Below are 16,280 nucleotides of genomic sequence, written 5' to 3'. Positions count from 1 at the left end.
CCCAACTTTTTTTTTCATAATCGCCCATAAATTTTCTATCGGGTTCAAATCAGGACTATTCCCGGGCCACGTCAACGATTTTAAGCCAATTTTATCCTTGTATTCAATGATCTGTAAGAAAAACAATAAATTATTTATCAAGTGGTCTACAAAGTGCATTAAAAAATAAATATTTGTACTCACAGTGCGGGCTCTATGGCACGGCGCCAAATCGTCCTGAAAAATCGGGTCCGCGGTATACTGCGTAATGTCCTCGATTGTTGGAATAAGATGGTTTTTCAATACTTTTTTGTACTGGATGGCATTCATCGTACCCTGTATAAAATTTAGAGGTCCCAAACCGTACGCTGTCATGCACCCCCAAATCATGACGTAGGGTGAATGTTTAACGGTTCGAGTGACGCACGACGGATGGTATCTTTCCCCAAGTTTTCGTCGAACTATCTTTCTGCCGTCTGGACCAAAAAGGTTGAATTTTGATTCATCGGAGAAAATAACATTTTGCCAATCCTCCAAGGTCCAATTCTGGTGCTCTTTCGCCCAATCCAGTCTAGCCTTCTGCATTTTGTTCGTCAGTAATGGTTTCTTTGCGGGACTTCGTGCTTGGAAACCATGCTCCAACAGCCGCCTGGACACTGTTTTTACGGAAAATGTTGATTAGCTGGTAGACTGCACCTCTGCGTGTATTTTAAGTGCCGTTAAAAATCGATCGCGCATAACAATTTTTTTATTAAGCGATCATCTCGGGCAGATGTCGCACGCCCCCATCCGCTTCCTTTTTTCCGTTGTATGGATCCAGTTTCTTGGAATTTTTTAAATAAAAACCTCACTGCACCTTCTGAATACCCAACTCAACGAGATATTTTACAATTAGATATGTTTTGTTGCGACAGTGTGATTATTTTGGATTTTATCGCAATCGACATTTGCTTTGCACTTTCCATGATTGTTATGTTATGTTCCCTCAAACGCGGGTAAAACAAAATTGTTGAGACATTTTAAAATGTAAATATTGTAGAAAGGTGACACAAAGTGTCTTTAATTTATTGAACAAAAGAAAGAGGTATCGATAAAGGATTTCTTAGAAAAAGAGTTCAGTAAAGTCAAGGCGTGCGGTAGCAAGTAAACTCGTAAATTTTTTTGTCCTGCGGTGTATATATATATATATATATATATATATATATATATATATATATATATATATATATATATATATATATATATATATATATATATATATATGTATATATATATATATATATATATATATGTATATGTATATATACATATATATATATATATATATATATATATATATATATATATATATATATATATATATATATATATATATATATATATATATATATATATATATATATATATATATATATATATATATATATATATATATATATATATATATATATATATATATATATATATATATATATATATATATATATATATATATATATATATATATATATATATATATATATATATATATATATATATATATATATATATATATATATATATATATATATATATATATATATATATATATATATATATATATATATATATATATATATATATATATATATATATATATATATATATATATATATATATATATATATATATATATATATATATATATATATATATATATATATATATATATATATTATATATATATATATATATATATATATATATATATATATATATATATATTATATATATATATATATATATATATATATATATATATATATATATATATATATATATATATATATATATATATATACTTAAACGGTTTTAAAAGTAAATTCAACTTTAAGTTTAATAGCGGGTATTTTATTCAGCTCTACTTAACAGGAATTATTCAAACAGGGATTTTAGAGTGAACATTTTTTGGCAGTATACCCACGATACAACGTTATAATATTATCTGCCATTTACTTATTGTTTCCTTAATGTTTTTCGCAGATACTTTGTAACTAAAACTTTTTGTTTAAACTTTTTGTTTTTAACCACTTTTTTGGTACTTTTCTCCAACCGGTTTCGACAAGAACGTTGTCATTATCAGGGTTAAACGTGTGCGTGTTTAACGCTGATAATGTGTTTATAAATTAATAAAAAGTGATTAAAACCAAAGTTGTTTGAATTTATAAAATTATTTATTGCTTTGGCATTTATTTTGTTGAATGACTCGATTTGAATCTAAAAATTAAACACTAGTATTAAACCAAAATAATAATTTTTAAATTTATTAATGTATAAAAAATACGACTACTTTCGAGAACTACAGATGTTCTCATTAACCGGTGTAAACACAAATTTTGTTCTTTCAAACACCTGGTGATGAATTTTCTGATTTTCGAGAACTACACATTTCACCATGTGTAGTTCTCGAAAATCAGTAAACGATTTCGAATGAAATCTATTTCGATGCAGCCCTTCCTTTAAAAACTGTCCATATGGAGTACGTCATCTGCATGCTCTGAAAATGTACAAACAAGATTATAATTTGCTAAATTATTTTTCCTAATGAATAATTTTTAATATTAAAAATAAATTAGAATCTGGTCACCCTAGGATACCACCCTCACTCAAGGCGTAATAGAGACTCGAGCAGCTCTAAGCAGTTGGAGTTGACTGCATTTTTACAGCCGGTCCTCGCACCGCTAGACGGGAGTTAACCTGCAGTAAGTCAACCTCTTCATGTTGCCTGCGAGCAGTCAACTCCACGACTGTTTCTGGCTGCTAATATATTTCCGCGAAAATATACTAACTGCGGAAATTCTTCTTTTAGAATGTCCATTGCCGTATATATTTTTTAATGTGCGGGTTTTCTAAACTCATTGTTTTCAGTAAATATTGGTACCCAAATGCCGCACATACAATGCCTGCATTGCTCTCTTTCTCCTACACGGCTGTGAAAAATGGCATCTTGCAAGGGCCCAGAGCAGCCGTGTACGTAGCTTTGATAATGTGTCTGCAGATAATTTTAGGCGTTCGGTGGTTTGACTTTGTTAGGAATCGAGAGATAAAGCGTAGGACGCAGCAAATTTTGGTAACAACTGTCAGCAAGAAAAGACGATTCAATAGGCTACGCCATATATTCCCGTGAGCCTTAATCAAGCTTTGCTCTTTTACAAGGTATCAGGTTCGCTCCACCCAGGACGACCACTGCTGACAATACATCAGCAGCTCTCGTCTCAACTTCGGGAACTTGGGAGGGTGCAAGGGAGCTGGTAGCTGACAGAAAAACCTGAAGATAGTTTGTGGTGTTGGCTCCAGATAGAAAATGAATATAGTTTTAACTAACTAAATATTAGTAGATGGGGTCAGATAGATTACCTTTGAGAACATTTCCATGGTTAGTGGTCCGAATATGCCCGCCCTAAGAGTGAAGGGCTTCTGGCTTCTATGCATCATCTGTAGAACTAGTTTCTTATCCGTTTTGCTCGCGCAATACCATCGGCTGCTGTATAACCTGAACCCCAAACCGACGCTCTAGGAATAAGCAAGGATATATTATGAATATTTATTTCTCCAAATAATATGAGCAAGGATATTTTAAGATTTGAACTAAGTGGAATGAAGAAAAATAAATCTTGAACAACATTTTTACCTTCTCTGATACCAAATCCCCGAAATAGCAATATAGAAACAATTCGACTATGTGGGCGAAGGACATCAGCAGGAATAGGTTCTGAAACATAGCAATTAGTAACAAATCAATAAGCTATTTTTATTTTTTATATATCGTAGTCATACATGACAAAGTGACCAAGTGCATTTTTTACAAAAACGTGATTATTTACTATTTGATGTCTTACTAGCTTAATATTGCCCTGAAAAAATTCCATAGCGATTTGAAACTTGGAAGTATAATATATTGACATGTTAAAAAGGACTAACTGCATTGATGTTTATTTTCTTGCCAAGCAAAAGCGACTTAAATGATCCTCCTGAACATTTTACGTTTTGTTAGTTGGTCACTTTCTCCTGTACGACAACGATATGCAGTGATGCCTTGCATAACGAACTTTATTTTTTATCTGACCAAATATAGACCTGTAATTTTATTCCATGATTTTCATAATAAATGCTTTTTTTTAAATTATATAAAAAATATAAAAACATAAATTTACAGATTGCTGACTCCCGTCGTAAAGAAGAGTGCTCGCAATGACCACTAGAGACGTATAAATGGGTTGCAATCCTAAAATGGCGCCGTACAATGCCGCCAGTTGAGTGACTGTTCTGAAATTGACAAAAATCAGCTCGTTTAAACCTACCATTTATTATAATTAAAATTTAAAAAAAAAACAAAATTAATATTATTATTTATATCGGACACTGGATTATTCACCTTACGGTTAAGATGTCAATTTTAAATGTGTCTCGACTTCATATGAAACATGCATCACGAGTGTATAAAGTGATCCCTTGAGCCAGCCAAATGCCAGGTCAAAAACCCTGGAATGCTCAGACTTCCATCCTCTTTCATAAAAAAATTGAAGAATATTACAAGGTTCATATCAAGTTAAGACACCTTTAAAAAAATCTAACCCTTATCCGCACCTAATGGTGCGTAGGGCACTATATCGTATTGACGTAGTGTACTCTTTATCGTTACTTACAGGAAGGAAATGTGATCACTCCTGCGCTTCAGAGACCAGGGTAATATTAAATAAATATTAAAGTGTAAAATCACCAATATTTATTTTCACGGTAGCTAAACACGCAAAACATTACACCACGGAGGTGGACATTAAAAAGTTTAACTTGATAAATACCACTTTTTTAATTGGTAAATAGTGGCATTTACCAAGCAAAACTTAAATACATGTATATTACCACAAAGCCTACCGAATAAATTTTTGAAAAATAATAAAAAATATATTAATAATCTTGTTTTACAATAGTCCATTTTGGTTTGTCAAACGTTGAATATGGAGGTGAAACTTTTATAATATAATAATTTATTGACGATTTCTTATATTCTTACTCGTAAATCTCGACGTGTTTCCCTATAAAATCGCTGTAGAACTCCTTCAGTTTAGTGCTCGTCATATCTGCATTTTCCTCCCAGTGAACGGTTCGAATCCCTCGCGCTTTCATAGAGTTTTCCGATGCCCTGCGATTCTTACTATATCTCTTCCTTATGGGATCCGTCTCCCGGGCTAGTTCCGCAGAATCCTCGAGATCAACTCCCAAGGCGTCCAGGCGGCCGCATATTAAAATCGCGAGCGAACAGAAGAGGTTGTTCGAACAGAATGCAATCGTCACTTGGGCCAGTATTATCGACATCTGAAATTTAATGCATTTTTTTTATTTATTTATTTATTAACGGCCGTAGCCAATTTGTACAAAATGTATTACATAGTTTAAATACAACATTTTGAGTGTGTCCAAATACTTGTTCACAACATCTTGATTATCTCCAATTACAGGAGTTATGTTCATATTATTTTTTGACATCTCATCAAAGATGAAGAAGAATATGGAAGTCTGGGCATTTACGGGGCTGACGACCGTCATAGGCTGGTTTAAGTGATCACTTTACACACGTGTAACATTCACCAATTCAAGAATTTGAGTAGTGTGGTTGTCAATAATGGGTAGATCACTTAAACCAGCCTATGACTAGGCTAAGTTATTTATATGATTAAACGTAGTTGGAGTAATAATAAACACAGTAAATAAACGGAATATAATACACATAGCGCATTTCGTATATCGTTTTTTTAACTTTTATTGTCAAGATTTTTCATTGATATCTCAACATAGATGAAGAAATTTATAAGAAGTCTAGAAGCCTCGGCATTTGCAGGGCTATCTATCTAACTATCACTGGCTGGTTTGTGTGATCACTTTAAACCAGCCAATGACAGGTTGTACTCATATTAATACCCAGTCTTCCATTTTTCCCACCTCTAATAGATTTCCCCATCTATGTTAAGATATCAGCTAATAATCCTGTTATAAATAACTTCAGTGGAACGAATTCAGAATTTGAGAACTAACATTTGGACACACCTAAAATACGGTATTATTATGTCTCTCGTACAAGGCACACGAAGAAAAACAAGAAATTGAACATAGCTTATGGAACTGCACCTGAAAACAGAACACTATCTCGTAAAACGGGCTCTGCAGATTGTCAACCATCGGTATGAGGAAACCCGAGGCCGGGGAGGGCAGCGAATAGTCCTTGCCGGACCTGACCAGGAAGAAGACGGTCGCCGCGACGAGCAGCACCATGTCTATCCAGAATATCCCCCAGCCGATCCTGGACGTCCTAGCCAGGACTTCCGCGCCCCTCTTGCTCGTGGGCCAACGGGAGAATTCGACGTTTACCTTCTGTAACAGTTGCTGAAAAGAGTCCTTGCACCTGAAATACAAGCGAATTTCTTACTTAGTAAAATTGAGATTTTTTTTATTTAATTGGAATTTAAGGTAAACAAATTAAACAAATTTATGAGGCGAATGTAAGTGGAAAAAAGAGCAGAGGAAGACCGAGAAGAACATGGCACGATCAGGTATGCCAAATACTTGAAAGTGGTCAGGTTAGGAGTCGTAACAATCGGCGGGTATGTATGAGGAGATGCATGAACGTGGAAGAGGCGAAGAATGTTTGCAAAGACAGAGTGGTGTGGCGTTCTATTTTCTCTGCCTACCCATGCGGGGAAGCGGCGTGATGGTTAGTTAGTTAAGTTTTAGGAATTTAAGGTGTTCTGTGTTAGAATGTCAATTTTTTTTTTTTTTAATGTTCATATTATTTTTTGACATCTCATCAAAGATGAAGAATACGGAAGTCTGGGCATTAACGGAGCTGACGACCGTCATAAACTGGTTTAAGTGATCACTTTACACACGTGTAACATTCACCAATTCTACCCATTAATGACAACCACACTACTCAAATTCTTGGAAGTTCTATATAAGTATATGAACCAATTGAGAAACCTTGTTCTTGAATCACGATATCTTCACTAGAGACATCTATTGGTGAGATGTAAAGAAGCTTTTTACTAAGCAAAACTCTTATATTAGTATGTGAGGTCTTATATTAGTTTATAAATAAACTATCTATAGAAGTTCATAAAAATATAAATAAAAATAAACCCGTAATTAAAAATATGACAATGACTAAAGCCTCCCCCTATTGTCTATGTCCCTACTGATAAGAAATCAATAATAAATGATAATAAGTAAATAAATAAATAAAAATAAGAAACAGCTCCTACCCCCTCTTCAACCTTCAACGTCCCAAGGACCCAGCACTAAAATTTAGGAATAGCTTCACACACGGTGTTTAGAAATGATGAAAATTATGCAGAATGCATCTAAACATGTGTCACAATAGATTTTAAGAAAGTGGTATTTACTGAGTAAAACATTAACCGCCCTACACATACGAACGTACGTGTTGCGCGCGGTTTTCTTCACCATTCCGCGCTAACCCATATGACCTACGCGCACGAGAAAAGATATCTGTTCCAAAAATATTTAATGCGTACCGGATACACTGACTAATTTTTGTCAGGTTTCATACCTGACAATATTTTGTGACAATAAACTTTGTGATTTTTTTGCTTGTTTATAAAAAAAATATGCCTGAAAATAACCCAAAGGTAGGGTGGTGAAAATAAATTACCTAATAATATATTTACAAAGTGACAGAAGTCAAATATGAATAGTTTCAAGAATATAAAGCCTTTTATTTGCCATGATTTGGAAAACCGACACAATGTTAAGGCCCCAATATACGAATTATTAATCATTACTTATTCGTAACTTAATTTACCCATGTAACGTTCAACTTTATTTAATTATTTTCTTAAAATACCGTTTTGTATTGAAAAAAAAATATTCGGAATAAATTTATGGTTTTGATAAGAAAAGATTATTGGAAGGTAAGGAGTTTTAAAAAAAAAAATTTTTTCAATTACTCATATTGAAAAAAAATATAATTGAGCGTGGAGAGACGTCTAGCCCTCAGCGCGGCCAATTGCCTTCTAATTTGAATGTTCGAGATCTCAGTCTTAAGATGAAGTTAAAACGGCTTCGATCCTATGCATCATTGGGTACAGTAGAATATTTACCTGACCATCTTGTAAAGCCTCATCAAGGAGGACGATTGGGTGGCTATGAACACCCACGACTCCACAATATCCTCGACCCTCTCTCGCGCTCTATTCTCGATCATCGCAGTTCCTTTCTTTACGTCCAGAATCACAGACACCAACAGTATGGCGCTGATGAAAACCAATAGCGGCGTGACCTTCCATTCAGGGACGAACGTGTTGAAGCCGAAGAAGCCCGACAGGGTGTTGATCACGTCCAGCCTCTTTTGGATCGTGCTTGTCGGTGTGTCGTTCAGAGCGAATCTCCTACGCAGATTTCTAAACACCCTGCTGTTTGGCATTTTAGCAGATTCGACACTTTATTCTAAAAAAATATCAAACAAACAAAATTATGGTTATATATTATGATGTCGGGTTGTGGTTCCGTGGTTAGTGTCGCAGACTTTTGAGTCTGAGTTTCTCGATTCGAACCCACTCTACCCAAATTCGATACATATTTCTAATAATGAGCCGCTAAGGATCACAGAAATACACAGTATGAAATTGAAGTATTTTTGTAAGTAATTCAAAAAGTTGTTTTTGAATTACATTAATTTCACTTTTTTTATTAAAAATCGAGTGTATAATTAACTAATGCAATTTACCAACCCTGCTCTAGAAATAAACACTTTTCGTTAATTGATTTGACGGTCACTTTGTGGTAAAATCTATCTGTTTTTAATTTATGTTTTACTCAGTTAATACCACAATTTCTTAAAAACGGTGTTTTCAAATGATGCGGAATGCATCAAAACACGTGTCACAATAGATATTACCACAAAGTAACTGCCGAATCGATAAATATTTTTTTTATCCTAAGCGTGTTTTTAATATAATATCCGGTTTCGTTATGGTGAATGTATAGAACGATTCAGGCGATTTTATTTATTTTCTAGATAAATGATATTCCAATTTTATAGAGTTCTACAAAGCATCTTTAAAAGATTATATCTTTAAAGGCGGAGACTGACCGGAGCATTTCGTCGTAACGTAACACGTTACGATGCGAGCATTCAGGCAGTCAGTACAGCGAGCCGAGCGCTCCATCCATAGTTTCGGTTTCGGATGCTCGGTGATGCTCGCCGCGAGCGATGTTACGACGTTATGTTACGACGAAATGCTCCGGTCAGTCTCCACCTTTTTCTGCAATAGCATTCAAACTGTCAATTTCTAAAACATTTCATTAAAAGTTTCCTAGCCTCCTAGTACTGCAGTTCTCGAGTTAACACTTTGTTTAGAACAGTCTAACGGATAGGTACCAAGTATTTCTTTTCGTATTAATGATCTTGACTGGAGTACTTCTAATCAGCACCGTAAAACTTCTCCCTTTTCAGCTTCGCTCTCTCTTATATAAGGAGCCACCAGAAAGTATACTCCGTTCACAGCCCTTTGTGTCATTACGTTTTTCCTTTGTGTAAAGCGATATTATTTCCCAAAGTTTTTCAAATTACATCACCCAACCCTTTGATATTTAATACCCAGCGTTCCATATTCCATGTACTGCCGTCTAAATATAGAAACGGTAACTGTTTATATATTTGTGTATATATATAGATATATATATATATATATATATATATATATATATATATATATATATATATATATATATATATATATATATATATATATATATATATATATATATATATATATATATATATATATATATATATATATATATATATATATATATATATATATATATATATATATATATATATATATATATATATATATATATATATATATATATATATATATATTTATATATATATATATGTATATATATATATATATATAAATATATATATATATATATATATATATATATATATATATATATATATATATATATATATATATATATATATATATATAAATATCTATATATACTACTACTACTACTACCATCACGCCGTTTCACCGCAGGGGTAGGCAGAGGATGGAACGCCACACTCTTCTGTCCTGACATACACTTCTCGCCTCCTTCACATCCATACATCTTGTCATACATGCCCTCCGATTACGCAGACTTTTTACACCGCCAGATTTTAGGTTCTGATTGATCTGATCGTGCCAAGTCTTTTTCGGTCGTCCTCGTTCTGTTTTCCCTCTCACATTCGCCACATATATTTCTTAGTCATTCTCTACATAAACATACTATATGTATATGTGTGTGTATATATATATATATATATATATATATTATATATATATATATATATATATATATATATATATATATATATATATATATATATATGTATATATACACACATATACATGTAGTATTCTGACCTTACCTCCCCACCCGTGGTGCATATGCCACCATATCGTATACAAGCAGTGTTTAACTGTTAAGTAAATGAGGGACAGGTGATCAACCTTGCCAAATAGTAGAGTGAAAAAAAAAACAATTTTTATTTTGACCCTAGTATTCTCATTCTTATGTATGGTATGAAAATATTATTTTTGTATACACCTTCTTCATGAGTCCTCTGACCTCCGCTGCTGGATATAGGCCGCTTCCCCTACTTTCCATTTCCTCCGGTTGTTTGCTGCTTGCAGCCGCAAAAATTGTTCGTCAGCTTTCAATTATTTTCAATTCAAACCTTTCTAAACGAAGAGACTACCATGTATGTCTCTAAACTTCTTGTTTTCTACCGTAATTTTATAGCTACGAAATTATTCAGAAAAACGTTTTCATATCCCCAACTTTTCTTTGATTACCATCTAAGAAATTATTATCGTCTCATTATTATATCGTAAGTTATAATTATTTTCACCATACCGAAAATATCGTGTCAATTGATGATTTTTACGTCATAGTTTATTTTATATTCATTTTTTACGCCTAGCAGTCTGACCATCATAACTTGCTTGCAAGAGAGGGAAGGAAGGGATTAAATGCATCACTTACTTCTTGTATCAAAATGTTCACAAATTTATGTAAACTTTAAAAATGCTCTCGTCTTACTCATTACTCACCTATAGGTCAGTAAAAGAAACTATTGAAATTTCAGGTGAATGTAATACTGACAACTTTTATTTTATAAATGTATTGTATTAATCATATGGTTATTTCACAAATACTTTGTTTTTTGTAAATTCAAGACACAAAATTAACTAACACATATAAAATATTATTAAATATCAATCAAATAAAAATAATACACCTTAAAAATAAAACTTGAAAGATTAGGCTTGTCTGTTAAGGTTTTTTCGTGTGCGCACGCTACTTGCCAGATGTCCAAACTATAACTGATATTTCAAATATGAAAAATCAAAATATTGACAGTAAAACATTGTCATCACATAACACAAGCATGGCTGCAGTGTTGGCAATATTAAAAATTAGTAATAATTGAACCAGTGTCTTATTATCTGTTGTTACTTTGAAATTGGTCAGTAATAGGGGCTAGGTCAGTATTATGGCCACTTACCTTGTACATGATTAAATGCATCACTTACTTCTGATATCAAAATGTTCATATTTTATAATTATGTATAACATAACTGTTTTTCCAAAATCAGTTTATGCAGAAGTTTTGTTTTATAAGAATTTGTGGTTAAAACAAAGTTGTTTTATTTTATAAAGTTTATAAAATGTGCCACAAGGTATCTGCGAAAAACATTCAAGAAATTTGCGTATTTTTTATTATAAGATTGTATTCATAAATGTATGCGAGAAGAACAAAGAGACGCAGTTTATTGACTTTTAAATGTTTATAATATTTTCCCCACCACAGGTAACTCCTTCAAAATAGTATATAAAGGGTGGAGGACCAATATTTTTGTGCTGAGATTCGATAATATTTCAAACTTAATATGTCGCGCTCGCTCTTTGTCCTTTGGGTTTCAGTACTGATTATTATTTGATCGGTTTGGTGACGTGTTTTCTTTGTTTTTATACTCAGTACTGTTAAGAAGCGAAACATCGTGCTTCACTCAATTTATTAATGATGGAACGCCACACTCTTCTGTCCTGACATACACTCCTCGCCTCCTTCACATCCTACATCTAGACACACATGCCCTCCGATTACAGACTTTTGACACCGCCAGATTTTAGCTTCTGATTGATCTGATCGTGCCAAGTCTTTTTCGGTCGTTCTCGTTCTGTTTTCCCTCTCACATTCGCCACATATATTTTCTTAGTCATTCTCTCGTTATCCATTCACTCCACATGTCCATGCCACCGTAAAGAACTCTTCCTAATCTTTTAAATTATTCCTTGATCAGGCTTACATTTCTTTCTTATATCTTCGTTTTTAATTCTGTCATACAATAATTCTTCCATATATACGTCTGAGGGAGCGCTCACTCTGCTTTCCTCCTTCCTTTACCAGTTCCATGTTAAGAAAAGGAAATAATAAAAAACGATCTGCAATAAAATGTTTTTTTTTGATACTCCCGATGGTCATTTTATCCCCTCTTTACTCCATCAATCATGTCTTATTATTCAGGTATAATATATCTCTCACATTAAAACTTTGATATATAATTATATTATTACGAACTCCATAATAACTTTTTTTCTACTTTCCTTAACTAATTACTTAAACACAGAATACCATAATAACGTGTGTTTATTTTTTAGCCTTATCCTCGCCTAGTACCTTATTACGCCTAGAATTGGATTGATGCAGCGTATTATTAAAGTCGAATTGTCAATTAATTTGACGCTTTGATCCAACCTTCTCGGCTCTTGGAAAATGTGAGTTGACGCTATTTGTCGATTTTCCCGACACCACAAAAATAAAATTTGACTTTTTTTTCGACACTGCAAAAATTACTATTTTTTCCTACATTGTTTATTGTATGTAGGTCTTTTAAGGAATAAAATAAATAACAATCATTAATCTACCTTCAATGTGCATTTTCTATATATCATAGTATGCTCTTCATATTGTACATATCGCTCTTTCTTTCAACAACGTCATATATCAAAAATCGTCAATTTTCAGTTGTGCATGTTTTCGGAATGCCCAGAAAATGTTCTTTATACCAGCAAAAGCGGCATATTTTTAACTTAATATTTACCCGCTACATGGCAGAAAGTGTTGTTTTTGCATTTAAAAAAAAGGTATTGTTTAATTATTTTTTTAAATATACTTAATATTTTTCAAATGGAGAAAAAACATTCAGGTTTTACCTAAAAAGATCTGTTGCACGGTAAAAAGTTCAATGAGTGGCTTGATATTTATTTTTAATACATTCCATTATATTTTTTTAATTTTAAAAACGATCTCCTGAAAAATCAAGCTTTTTTTATAAATGACGTTGTTGAAAGGATTGAGCGATATGAATATATGAACACCGGAGAAATTTGCTCCCGGAAATACGGGAAAACTCGTGAAGCTTGGAAACGGAAATGTGATAGCGTTCTTCCTGTTTCGTCGCTTTTCACGTCAAAAAATATGCGTCGTCACTACTACTGCTGCCGTCACGCCGATCCCGGCAACGATAGGGAGAGAGGATGGAACGCCACACTCGTCTGTCCTGACATACACTCCAACCTTCTTCTATGTCTTATCACACATGCCCTTGGATTACATAGACTAGATTTCAGTTTTTTTTATTTGGAAAAGTCTTTAAGTTGTTTTGGGGCTCTCACCAATCTCATTGATTGGGCACCGTAAGAAAATGTCTCACAATCAATGAATATTTAATAAAAATAATGCTGATTATTACGATAATTTGCACAACGCCATTTTCGTAAAACACTTCCCCAAGGGCGCTTATAAAGACTTTGATAATAATAGGATGATTATGAAAATGATAGGTAAAAAAAAATCTTAATAACAAATGTTTTATTTCTTCTTTTTTAAATATTGTGATAATATTCTGATACAATCAATGAGATTATCTCTTTTCTCTGTTTATTTCGAATAATGTTATTAATACTCTGTAGTTAACTAAGTGTAATTGGAGAAAGGAGCAGAGGAAGACCTAGAAAAACATGGCACGATCAGTTACGCCAAATACTTGAAAGTGGTCAGGTTAGGTAGAGTCGTTGTAATCGGCGGGTATGTTTGAGAAGATGCATGAACGCGGAAGAGGCGAAGAATGTTTGCAAAGACAGAGTGGTGTGGCGTTCTATTCTCTCTGCCTACCCCTGCGGGGAAGCGGCGTGATGGTTAGTTAGTTAGTTTTAGTTTACTAAAAAAGTATCCCCAATGCCATCAATCTTGACATCATAACATTTTGATGCACATACATCGCTCACTCCTTTCAAGAACGTCATAAATCAAAAAACTTGATTTTTCAGGAAAACGTTTTTAAAGTTTAAAAATATAATACAATGTATTAAAAATAAATATCCAGCCACTTATAGAACTTTTTACTCTGCAACAGATCTTTTTAGGTAAAACCTGAAGGTTTTTTCTCCATTTGAACAATACATTTTCTTCAAAATGCAAAAACAACACTTTCTGCCCTGTAGCGGGTAAATATTAAGTTAAAAATATGCCTCTTTGGCTGGGATATAGTACATTTTCTGGGCATTCCGAAAACATGCACAACTGAAAATTTACGATTTTTGATTTATGACGTTCTTGAAAGGAGTGAGCGACATGTCGAATCCATTAACACACTCTCGGGCATGTCTATTATGTTTACCATATACTTATACATGTATGTATGGCTTAGAGGCGGTAACATTACATACGTCAAAAGTTTTTTTTTTAATGATATGAAGTTTTATATTCTTAAAAAATAATAAAGTAACATCATTGAAATCAAATAAACAGTTTCAGAACCGCCCATTTTAAATTTATGTAAATTTAATGCGTAAACTATGTAAACTATCATACGAAGAAAAACGTACGTAGAAAATATGGAAATTATACGTTCGTATGTTTAAGCATGTGACATTTTCTATTCTGGATCATTTCATGTCAGCTATATTGGCAACGTTAATACAGAGATGGGAAATATCCGATAAGGACCTTTCTTAAAATAGATTTCTAAAATAATCTATCCTTATACTTCAAAAGCAGCCACATCTCAAAAGCCACACATTTTTAAAAAGTTACCCGATTCATACGTACTTATAACTAATTTAGTAACCATCACACCGCTTCCCCGAGGGGGTAAGCAGAGAGAATGGAACGCCGAACGCCACACTACTCTGTATTCGAAAATATTTTTTGCCCCTTCCACATTCATGCATCTCCTCATACTTACTCGCCAATTATTCCGACTCCTCACCTGGTTCCTCCCGTGTTTGACATACTTGATCGTGACAAGTTTTTCCCGGTTTTCCTCTGCTCCTATTTCTTAACTACATTCGCCTCTTATATTTTTTAAACGTTCTTTTCTCACTCATTCGTTCAACATGTCCGAACCATCTCAACACGCCTTCCTTAAATTTTTATCTATAATGCCTAGCATTGTTTCCCCTTTTCACCATCCGAACGTCCATCGTTCAACGTTTTGCCGTACATAAATAAGTCTTCGAGATCAACTTGCCAACTCCATGCATTAAGGTTAGTACCAAGACTCCATTGTGTACTGCCAGTTTAGTTTTCGCTGTTAGGTATTTATAATTTGTGCATAAAGAAATATAAAAGATGTGAAGGAGGCGAGGAGTGTATGTCAGGACAGAAGAGTGTGGCGTTCCATTCTCTCTGCCTACCCCTGCGGGGAAACGGCGTGATGATAGTAGTAGTAGTAAAGAAATAAATGAAAGCAAAAAGAAACTTATAATTTGTTTAAATGAATATCCCTATTAAGCATTTTTTTATATTTAAACAAAATATATATCGTAAGTATTTCCAAGCAAACCCCACAAATCATAATTAACACACTTTATGTAAACGTACATAGAACTATGAGTGAGGAAAGAACGGTTAAACAAATTTATGAGGCGAATGTAGTTGGAAAAAGAAGCAGAGGAAGACCGAGGAAAACTTGGCACAATCAGGAATGTCAAATACTTGAAAGCGGCCGGGTCAGGAGTTGTAATAATCGTTGGGTATGTATGAGGAGATGCATGAATGTAGAAGAGGCGAATAATGTTTGCAAAGACAGAGTGGTGTGGCGTTCGATTGTTTCTGCTTACCCCTGCGGGGAAGCGGCGTGATGGTTGGTTAGGTAGTTAGTTACATAGAACTACAAGAT

General features: G+C 33.4%; 2 protein-coding genes across 10 annotated transcripts in view; one reads left to right on the top strand and one right to left on the bottom strand.

Moving 5' to 3' along the window:
• Window positions 1–16,280, top strand: part of cyst (rho guanine nucleotide exchange factor 18 cysts) — a 137,404-nt gene that overhangs the window by 30,952 nt on the left and 90,172 nt on the right. The gene's annotated exons all lie outside the window — the stretch shown is intronic.
• On the bottom strand, window positions 2,456–8,455 carry LOC148308370 (odorant receptor Or2-like). The gene is made up of 7 exons (XM_088261879.1): window positions 8,133–8,455; window positions 6,145–6,418; window positions 5,033–5,334; window positions 4,173–4,284; window positions 3,650–3,730; window positions 3,376–3,531; window positions 2,456–2,515 (listed from the first exon to the last, which is right to left on the bottom strand). Exons 1-7 carry the CDS (start codon window positions 8,453–8,455, stop codon window positions 2,456–2,458), a joined length of 1,308 nt encoding a protein of 435 aa, XP_088118005.1.

Source organism: Brachycentrus maculatus, unplaced genomic scaffold (genome assembly GCF_059751285.1).
Source record: "Brachycentrus maculatus isolate JH-2025_06_01 unplaced genomic scaffold, ASM5975128v1 h1tg000168l, whole genome shotgun sequence".
In the NCBI taxonomy this organism is placed as follows: domain Eukaryota; kingdom Metazoa; phylum Arthropoda; class Insecta; order Trichoptera; family Brachycentridae; genus Brachycentrus; species Brachycentrus maculatus.
This window is presented reverse-complemented; position numbering and strand designations above follow the sequence as displayed.

Excerpts from the sequence above, each read along its gene's own strand:
- LOC148308370 (XM_088261879.1), bottom strand. The coding sequence starts at position 8,455 with ATGCCAAACAGCAGGGTGTTTAGAAATCTGCGTAGGAGATTCGCTCTG. Across the intron at positions 5,335-6,144 it reads AGATAGTGTTCTGTTTTCAG|ATGTCGATAATACTGGCCCA; the intron begins GTGCAGTTCCAT and ends ATTAAATTTCAG. Across the intron at positions 3,731-4,172 it reads ACGACGGGAGTCAGCAATCT|AACCTATTCCTGCTGATGTC; the intron begins GTAAATTTATGT and ends GCTATGTTTCAG.